The following is a 10574-nucleotide window of genomic DNA, read 5'->3' on the forward strand; positions in this document are numbered from 1 at the left end:
CCTTTAAATTAAGAGACTGGGGGTAGGAGGACTGAAAAGTTGGGGGCAAGGGATTTTTGTCCCACTTGGAGCAAGGATCTCAGAAACTGTGACACATCCTTCTACTAAATCAATGCACAGATTGAGGCAGATACCCAGTCCTTCCTTTGGGTCTGAAAGTAGTACTCTTGCAGGTACTGTACAGATGATGACAAGTTTTGGACCTCATGGAGTGTTGTTTCTGCCACAGAGACCTTTCTTCACAGATGGGACTTTGCGTGAGCAGGTCAGTCTTGCTAGCATTCTCCTATTCCCTATTCCTTCTCATATCTCATTGATTGGGGAAGTTGGTGGCCATAACAATGGGGAGATGCCAATAATAGGAAGTTGGTTGATGGAGTGTTACATGGCTCTACCTTTCAGGTCTCATGAGCTGAAGAAATCCTGGTTTCTTGGGAAATTTCATTCAGTTTTTATTTGACCCTCATTTATTAGGTATCTACTAAGCAGTATATCACTATGTTGGGTGCTGAATGGAATATAAAGTATGATGCATGGTTCCTGTCCTAAAAGGGCTTTCCATCTGTCCCCTTCTCCACTGGAGATAAGGAAAATAACAACAACAGTAATAATAATAACCAATAGTTAACATGAATATAATGTTTAAAGTTTGAAAAGTGCTTCACCTATGTTATCTCATTTATGCCTCATAATAGCTCAAAACAGTCATTATCTCCATTTTTTATAAATAAGGATACAGATTCAGAGAAATTAAGTGATATGGTTGCAGGTAGCCAGGTATTGTTGGGTCTTTCTGACATCAAGGCTAGGACATTTTCCACAATGCATACACTTCTGTATTGATTTGCTCCTGCCCTAGTACATCTGACTATCTCAGTTTTTAAACAATCAAAGGTTGGTCAAATCTTTGTCACCAATTATCTAATCCAACTGACTCATTTTATATATGAGGAAACTGTGGCCTAGAATGATTAAGTAACTTGCCCAATGTCATAGAGGTATTCTAACTTCAAATCCCAATAGTTTTTTTCCCCACTAACCTATGCTATTACAATAAAGATTTCTCTACATGAGCAGTTAGGTGGCACAGTGGATAGAATTCCAGACTTTGGAGTCAGGAAGACTTATCTTACTGAGGTCAAACCCAGCCTCAGATACTTATCAGCTGTGTGATCCTGGGCAAGTCAGTTAACTCTATTTATCTCAGTTTCCTCATCTGTAAAATGAGCTGGAGAAGGAAATGGCAAACCACTCCAGTATCTTTCTGAAGAAAACCTCAAATGGGGTCATGAAAAGTTGGACATGACTGAAAAATGACTAAACAAAAACAGAATAGTTTGGACTACATGATTTTTAAGGTCCCTTCCAACTCTTTGCGATTCTGTTCATTCCCCCTGGGAACCAGAACTCTCCTGTATTTATAAAATATAGTTTTGCTTTTTCAGGTAATTTATCCTTTGAAAGAAATCTACCCAGTATCAGGTAAGTTAAAGGTGACCCATCATATCAGATCTCCATCTTTCTTCTCTCTCTGTCTCTCTATCTTTCCCATTCTATCTTCTCCTGGTGTCCTGTATTTGTCTTTTGCAATGGAGTCATCAGCCAGGGGTTTTAGCTAAAACTGAGATTCCTGCCTGCTGTTCCCTTTAACGACCGCGCTAGCACCCAGGACACCCAGAATCAGCCGGAGTCAGGATAAGCAAAAGTCCATCTTTATTCTTAGTCTTTAGGGGGTAGAAGTGAAGGGGATGGAAGAGAATCTCGGGAAACGCCTTCTCCCTCATCTACTGCCGAGAGTGTGTCCCTGGCTAGCTTTGCTCCATCCCCTAGTCCCTCCTACAATCCTCTATAGACCAATCATCTAGCCAATACGGATAATGGGAAGGACCATTTTCCAAGCACATGCCCATAAGAGTATTGTCCAATCAGAAGTTAGCCTCAAGTGTTCTGCAGTCTTGACCTCAGTGCATTGATTCCATAGTTTCAGCCCTTTACAGTTACCTGCTTGGTCTCCCCCAGATCTGCTCTTCCCTTCTGGGTCAGAGGTTCCCACTCACAAGACATGGAACAGTTCTCCTTCTCATGACTCTCTTGCCAATGATGATAACAATGATGATTAATAACAATAGCTTGCATTTATATAGTGCTACAGGATTTGCAAAGTGCTTTACATAGTTGCTATGTTTAATTTCTGCTTAACTCAGTCTTAAGTCCTAAAGTAGATCTTTCCTCCTCCAAGTCCTGCTTTCTAATTCTGCCCAGCCTAAGTTTAGATAATAGCTAATAACAACAGCTAGCATTTATAAAATACTTTATAAGGTTCACAAGGTAATTTATGTATATTATTTCATTTGATCCTTATGTCTTTGGGACATAGTTGCTCTCATTATCCCCATTCTGCAGCTGAGGAAGGGCAGCCAGGTAGCACCATAGTGAATAGAGCACCAGACCTGGAGTCAGGAAGATCTGAGTTCAAATGTAACCTCAGATTCTTAATAGCTGTGTGATCCTGGGCAAGTCACCTAATTCTGTTTGCCTCAGTTTCCTCATCTATAAAAAGAACAGAAGAAGGAAATGGCAAAACACTACAGTATCTTTGCCAAGAAAACCCCAAATGGGGTCATGGTGAACATGATGCATCTGAATGACAACAACATGAAACTGAGGACTAATGAGTTTGAGCAATTTGTCCTGTACAACTTGTGAGTGTCTATGGCTGGATTCAAACTTAGGACTTCCTGACTACAAATCTAGTACTCTATTCACTGTCACTTTTATTCAAGCCATTTTTCAGTTGTGACTGACTCTTTGTAACCCCATTTGGGATTTTCTTGGCAATTTTCCATCTCCTTTTCCAGCTTATTTTACAGATGAGGAAACTGAAGCAAACGTGGTAAAGCTAGTAAGTTTCTGAAGCCAGATTTGAACTTGGGAAAATGAGCCTTCTGACTCCCTACCTGCCCAACGCTCTGTGCACTGTGGAACATCATTTAAACTCAGATCTTGAATCCAGATCCAGATCTGTCCACTAACACCTAATTGTTTCCCATTGAATAGTGTCTGCCTTGCCTGACCCCATACTTATAACTTGGTGGGGTGGGGGAGGGAATCTATTTTCTAGGTTCTGCTGATGATGAAAGAATCATGAGGTTCTTGGAATTAGCTGGCCTGGTGAGTCACTCCAGTAATTTTTATGAGAATCAACTCCAGGTCATTTTGCCTTCCATGAAAAGGCCCAGAACAATAGTAATGATAATAATTGCTAGCATTTACATAGGTTTTAAAAGTTTTGCAAGGTGCTTTACAAATGTTATTTTGTTTGATCCTCTGTGATGATTTTTCCCATTATATTGATAAGGAAAATGAGTCAGAAGGAAATTAAGTGACATGCTGCCCAAGGGCCACACAGCTAGCAAGTGTCTTTCTGAGGCTGCATTTAAACTCAGATTTTTTTGAATCTAGGTCCAGATCTGTCCACTACTACCTGATTGTCTCCCATTGAATAGTGTCTGCCTTTCCTGATCCTATTTACTGCCTTTACAACCTGACAGGGAGCATACTGTGTGTCAGCTGTGAAAGACAGGGATCCAGGCAGCTGAGATTTCTAGGTATGCATCTATTTTTGGAGGGGAAATTAGAGTTGAGAATCCCAATAAGATGGGTGATAGTAAATGGCAGGCTCATTTAGTCAGTCATCAAATAAATTTATTAAGCATTTATTGTAGGCCAGGAGCTAAGCACTGTTATTATTGATGTCTCCCTGTTTCTGTGTTTCAGTCAAGTCTGGTGGCAAGGACAGGGGGACTGGACCAACAGGTAGACTGGAACTGGTAAGAATAGATTTTTTTTTAAAAAACCTACTTCCTTTACAAACATGAGCCATTATCACAGATGCCAGCTTATAGGAGTTTCTAAAGTCCAGGATAGCTGGATTCTGCTAAATTAGGATAGGCAGTTACCTTCAGGCTGTTAACTCCTATATAGATCTACACAGCATGATATTTCCCCAATGTAATTTGCATAAAATTGTATGTATCTTCTAGTTACATATCACCTTAATATCATGAAATACCCCTCTTTCATCATTTGGCGAATTGACCATTTATAACATTATTCCCTAGAAAATAAGTTCCCAGGTGTATCCCTAACTCATCTAACTTCAAGTTTTTGTAGAGCTAGTTTTTAGTATTAGAACAAATGTGCCTAGAATTGCTGGGTCTTCTTAATCCTCATGTTTCATTCAGGGTAGGAAAATAGGACCTTTTCCAAAAGTGCAATCATGGGGCAGTCTTTGAAGTCATTTCTCAGATGGCTATAATAAAGAGAAGAAAGTATTTGATTTTTCCCCTTTAGCCCATCTGCCATCTTTCTGGTCCCCAGGTATGACGTTTTGTCCCCAGGAGAGATGCAAAGACTTTCTTTTGCCCGGCTCTTCTATTTGCAACCTAAATATGCAGGTAAGAAGTAATCCACAGCAAAAGTTGAGTCAGATTGTGTGGGTGGGAGTATTTTTTGTGTGTCTTTAAGTATAAAATATTAGGAGATAGCATTTCTCCTCATTTCTTTCACCTCCAGAGGATGTTAACTAACACTTAAGGCCTTTCATAGGCTTTGGTCCACATGGTAATATTTAGCTTCCTTTCTTTCTTTTTTCTTTTTTTTTTGCTGAGGCAATTGGGGCTAAGTGACTTGCCCAGGGTCACACAGCCAGGAAGTGTTAAGTATCTGAGGTCAGATTTGAAATCAGGTCCTTCTGACTTCAGGGCTGGTGCTCTGTCCACTGCAACATCTAGCTGCCCCTGATATTTAGTTTTCTTAGAGGAGCTCGGAATATTTTATAAACTCAGTCTTGTTATCTTTGTATTGTTTGTGACAGCTGGAGCCAGGAGAGGTGGGAGAAGCAGGGGAATGGGATGTCACAAAGTGGGCAAAGGTTTTCATTCTACACTGCTACATCCAGAGAGGGCAGCTGGGCATTCCCAGTGGGACGATACAAAGGATATAGAACAAATGGGGTAGTTTAGCATCATAGAATTTTAAAATTGGAGAGAAACCTCAGAAAAATCATGTGGTCAAACTCTTACATTTTACAGATGAGGAAGCTGTCAAAAGAGAGAAAAGGGCTTCTCCAAGGTCTAAGTGCTAGATGGTAATTTAATCAGAATCGTTTGGCATGGGGCAACTTCCCTGGATTGCGGTCTTTCAGTGCTTGGACCTTGAGGCTTCCAAATTATAATATAGTCTTGTAACTGGCTAAAAGAGGCCTAGAAACAGCCTTGATTCCCAGTCTTTTGTCACTGACTTCAGCCTGTATTAACATGTCTGTTTCTTTTTATCATCAAACACAATGTCCAGTATGTTTTTTTTTGTTTTGTTTACAGGTTGTTTTTATTTTAAAGCTATTTATTTATTGTTATATTTGTAATTTCATTTTATTATTTAATGTTTATATTATATAAGTACATGTAAACATATATTTATAACTTTTAACTCTATAATATAGTATATTATTATTTATTAACTCTATAATATAATTTATTAATTCAAAAACATTAATATTCATATTTATCTTTACCCTTTTCACAACGCCCTGCATCCTAGGATAGGTGATGCAGCAAGTGTGTTGATCTAGGAGTTGAGAGATTTTGAACTAAAGGTTTCATTAGCACTCTCTCTAGTGAAATGGGCTTATCAGTTTCCCTTATTCTAAATCATTTCCTCCTGAAATTATTATCCTTCATTCTTACCAGAAATAGGAACTGGCTAAATAGCACTTAAGATCAGATGACATCAGTCAATGTTAAGAGAACAGGAAAGTAGGGGAGAAATTTTTTTAAAAGAGCTGTATTCTTTATTAAAACATAGTGTAGATAATCTTATTCTCTTCATGTATGAATCATTCTTATATTATTTACCTCAGAGTTGTTTTGAGGAAAGTGAGATTTTTTAAAAGTGTAGTGCTATCTTGTTTTTATATGTTATATATTAAATACATGGAATATATTTATATGTCCCATAGAAATATTTTATGCCAATACGTAATATATTGTTTATCTAATGTTTATTATATAGACATTTATAGATTTTAAATGCCTATGTTCCATATTAACATAAATATATTCCATATAAGTATTTTATATGTGTATAATACATGTTTATCTAGAAATGTTTATAAATATTTATAGATTTTTGAATCTGTGTAGATAATTTGATAAGATGTCATATATGAAATATGCCTATGTTCCATATTAACATAAAAGTATTTTTCCACATATTTTATATCAACATATAATATATTTGTTTATCTAGAAATGTTTATAGATATTTATAGATTTTGATGCTTTATAGTTATTTAGATAATGTGAATATATATATGTAAGCATAATTGTGCTTATTCCATATAAATATATTTTATAAGTCATTCATTTACTATATACATTTACTTTAAAATTATATATTTAAATATAAAAATATATTTCTCTTCCCCTTCTCTACCCAGTGAGCCAGCTCTTATACCATTAATAAGAAAGAAGAGAAGACAGCAATTCAGCAGATACAACCCTTCAGCTGATTTGATGTTATATACAGTGTTTGCATACCCATAATCCCCCACCTTAGCAAAGAAAGGAGAGAAAAATATTTATCTTTTCTTCTACTGAGCTAAGCTTGGTCATTATAATCAAACAGCATTCAGTTGCAAATTTGTTGTTGTTGTTCTTTCCATTTATATTTTGTGGTCCAGGTTCTGCTTACAGTAGCTATATAGTTCAGTGGAAAGAATGTTGGGTTTGAGTCAAGAAGACAGAGTTCAAATTCTGTTCAGACAGTGACTGTTCAGTTTCCCCACTGATAAAATGAAAATAACAAAAGCACCTACTTTACAGAAGATCAAATGAGAAAACATATATAAAGAAATCACTTTGAAAATCTCAAAGCAGTATATAAATGCTGGCTGTTACTGCTATTTCTTCAGGGTATATAAAAACTTTCCCATACTTTTCTGAATTCTTGAAGAGAGTGCCATATAAACTTCTAAGTACCATGTGTAAATTTTTAAAATGCCTTTTTATTGCCATCTTTTGTTTTTATGTCACTTTGTATCCTTCTCCTTTCTTCTTCTGGAAAGTCATCTCATAACAAAAAAATTAAAAAAAAAAAAAAAAAAAAAAAGGAAGTAAGAGAAAAAGAGTTCAGCCTTAACAATCCAAAAATAAATCTGGTTTTATGTTGCAATGTGCCACATTCATAGAATCTCCCCAGCCCTTCATTTCTGCAGAAGAGCCAGGGGACAGATCTTCTGTATTTCTTATTCAGAGCTGAACTTATGCTTTTTAACTTCAGAATAGTCAATCTTTTGTTTTGCAGTGATTGGTTCTTTGTGTTTTCATTGTTGTAGTTATTTCATATATTGTTTTCCTGGCTCTGTTCACTTTCTCTCCATTCATTGAGTCCCTTTTAAAAAATATATTGTTTTTAATTTGATTATTTCCCAGTTAAGTTTTTTTAAAATGAACATTCAATTTTTAATTCTAAATTCTCTTCCTCCTTCTCCCACCCTTTCAAAAGGGAAACAATATGATATTGATTATATATGTGAAGTCATGTAAAGCATATTTCTACATTAGCCATATAGCAAAAGAAAACACACTGGATAAATCTCTTTAAGTTTCAGAGGGATGAAGTAGTGTTACTTTAAGAAAATTGATCTGCTAGCAATGCAGTGATGCAAGACAATTCCAGAAGATTCATGATGGAAAATGCTATCTACATGCAAAGAAAGAACCATAGAGTCTGAATACAGACTAAAACATATTGGTTTTTATTTTTTTATTTTTTCTTTCTCGTGGTTTTTCTCTTTTGTTCTCATTCTTCTTTCACAACAAGACTAATATGGAAATATGTTTATGATTGTATATATGTAGCCTATATTGGATTGCTTGTTGTCTTGGAAAGGGAGGGAGGAACTCAAAATCTTACAGAAATGATTGTTGAACAGTATCTTTACATATAATAGGGGGGAAAATGCTATTAAGTGGTGATGGTGGTGAATTTAAAAAAAAAAAAGGAAAAAAGAAAAAAATTGAGTTGCCATGATTAAGGGAAGAAGTTCCCTGTTACATAAAGCAGCTTGTGGCTTTTGCAAACCTCAAAGCACTATTGTTAATTATTTTGTTGTTAATGTTAGCTATTAATGCCGATCTTTGATGTAGATAGTGTAGGAAGAAAACATGCATTTGTTAAGTGCCGAACTCTACAAATGTTATTTCATTTGATCTTCACTACCCTCGGAGGTTGATGCTATTATTGTCCTTTCTGCAGACAGAGACTTGTCCAAGTTCACAAAGCTAATAAATGACTGAGTCTAGACTTGAATTCGGATCTTTTGACTCTAGGACCAGGCTGTATCTACTGTACCACTTAACTTTTGGTATAAGAGAAGGGTTATAGTCTTGAATTCTTGGTTTCTTCCCATTAGTGTTGGACGAAGCCACAAGCGCTCTCACCGAAGAGGTGGAGAGTGAGCTGTACCGCATCTGCCAACAGCTGGGTATGACGCTCATCAGCGTGGGACATCGACAAAGTCTAGAGAAGGTGAGGGGACTGGCTCCTCTGCCCCTGGGGTTTGTGCTGACCAGGCTTCTGTGTCTACTGCTTGCCCGTGGGAGGGAAGTGTGAACAGCAGGCCCAAGAGCCATGGACCAGGAAGGGCTGGCCAGAAGGGCGGTGGACAGGACGGAGGCATCCCAAGATCTGGTCTCACTGTAGTGTCTGTTTTCTTGTAGTTCCATTCTTCAGTTCTGAAACTTTGTGGAGGAGGAAAATGGGAACTTATCATCAACAAAGAAGAATGAAACAGCTGAGGAAATGGGCAGCTTCTGAAAAGAGCCAAGCCCCATTTGGGCTGTTTATCCAGAAGTGACCAGGAAAGCTGATTAAGTAAGCAAGGACTAACCCCTTAAGTAGACTTCCTGTGGATTGAAAGTATTTGCTGCTGCTGCCTTAATTTGGGCAGAATGTTTAGTTGGTGCTTAGTCCCTACCTCCAGTGCCTTTTTGGGGGACATCCCCCAACCTCAGCCAGGACCCAGGATCCTTAAAATGCTTAGTAATTTAAGTACCTGAGTTATTTAAAGTTAAATAACTTGAGTTATTTAGTATTTGAAAGGTATTTTCATGTACCTTTCTTATGAAAAAAGAATAAGAGCAAAAGGGAAAAAACCATGAGAAAGAAAAAACAAAAAATAAAAAATAATAAAGTACACGTTTGCTAAAGAAACCAAGTTCTCAAACATAGGTGTTCTCAAAAAGCATTGAATTGGGCCTTTTCTTCTGGTTTGAATTCTGCCACCAACTAGGCCCTAGTTTGATTATAGGCTCGGATTTTTCATCTATAAAATGAAAGAGCTGGATTAGATAGGGGGAAGGAAAGAGAAGGAAGGGAATAAACATTTAGATAGCATCTGCTATGTGCCAGGCACCCTGCTAGGTACTTTTTATAAATATTTTTATATTTGATCTTCCCTGTGAGATAGAAATGATCTTTTTTTTTACAGTTAAGAAAACTGAAAAATGGAGGTGTAGGGACTTGCCCAGCATTATATAGCTGTTAAAAATCAAAGGCTGGATCTGAACTCAGATTCCAGATCTGATTTCTAAGCACTACAGTACTGTCTAAACTTCCCAGATCACTAAGGTCCAGAAATGGGAACTACATAAATTAAGTGGTGACTTAATTAAAGGTTTAATTTTCATCTTATGACCACTTAAATTTTTTTTTAAGTTACACATATAATTGTTTTAAATTATAATATTTTAAGCTTAAAAACTTTTCTAAGCTGGTAACCTTTAGATTTTTAATGGCCTTTAATGAACAATAGGTGGGATTTTTTTGTGGGAGTAGAGTTGTGTCCTTTTATCTGTTGGAAATAACAATCCTAAAATCCCTCTGGGTTAGAAATCACCCTCATCTTGTGGGGTCTGTGAGTGGTAGTGGTCTGAGGAAGACGCCTGCCTTCTAATCATTCATTTTTTCTGGTAGTCAACTAAGACCAAAACAAAGAAACTGAGTAGCACTGCAGTATTTGGTCATAAATCAGGTAATTTTCCATTTTAACTTAGACAATGTGTTTTGCACATGGTTTGAAGGATTAGAAATTTCCTCTTTGCTCAACCAGACTTTTAACTTCAGATTTTAATTGTTTTTTGCTGGGACAGTATTTTGTTTTGTTTTGTTTTTTATCATGGACTTATCAATGTTATCAATAAAATGACATTGTATGTATGAAACTGTAAATCACCATTACATACATATGACTATTTCTTTTTAAAATATATATTAAATTTTACATGAATGTACCTTGCTTTTCTGTGTCCCTTTCTTGAACTTCTCTCTGATCTCTTCTATGTATTTTTAAGTATTTCACTGACAATCTTTTCTTTTTGCATCTCTGTCCCTCTCTTCCCATACAACACACTCCCCTCTCCAAAATAAAAGCCTTCTGTTATAACAATTAAGATATAAACAAGCAAGTTAAATCCATATTTGGTTGTGTTTGAAAATGTCTTATTCTAAAA

At 36.5% G+C, this 10574-nt stretch overlaps 1 protein-coding gene across 7 annotated transcripts in view; it reads left to right on the top strand.

Moving 5' to 3' along the window:
* Positions 1 to 10355, top strand: part of ABCD4 (ATP binding cassette subfamily D member 4) — a 31518-nt gene extending 21163 nt beyond the window's left edge. For 2 of the 7 annotated variants that reach the window (XM_051977609.1, XM_051977610.1), the window contains 7 exons: positions 174 to 265; positions 1446 to 1482; positions 3122 to 3171; positions 3778 to 3830; positions 4381 to 4457; positions 8477 to 8592; positions 8784 to 10355. In XM_051977609.1, the coding sequence (XP_051833569.1) occupies positions 174 to 265; positions 1446 to 1482; positions 3122 to 3171; positions 3778 to 3830; positions 4381 to 4457; positions 8477 to 8592; positions 8784 to 8852 (494 nt within the window). In that variant the 3' untranslated portion in view covers positions 8853 to 10355. Of the gene's footprint in view, positions 1 to 173; positions 266 to 1445; positions 3172 to 3462; positions 3609 to 3777; positions 3831 to 4380; positions 4458 to 8476; positions 8593 to 8783 lie in introns of those variants that run through there. The other 5 variants (XR_007950641.1, XR_007950640.1, XR_007950642.1 and 2 more) reach the window with 5 other exon arrangements.
* Positions 10356 to 10574: the final 219 nt, after the last annotated feature.

Source organism: Antechinus flavipes, chromosome 2 (assembly GCF_016432865.1).
Source record: "Antechinus flavipes isolate AdamAnt ecotype Samford, QLD, Australia chromosome 2, AdamAnt_v2, whole genome shotgun sequence".
NCBI lineage: Eukaryota > Metazoa > Chordata > Mammalia > Dasyuromorphia > Dasyuridae > Antechinus > Antechinus flavipes.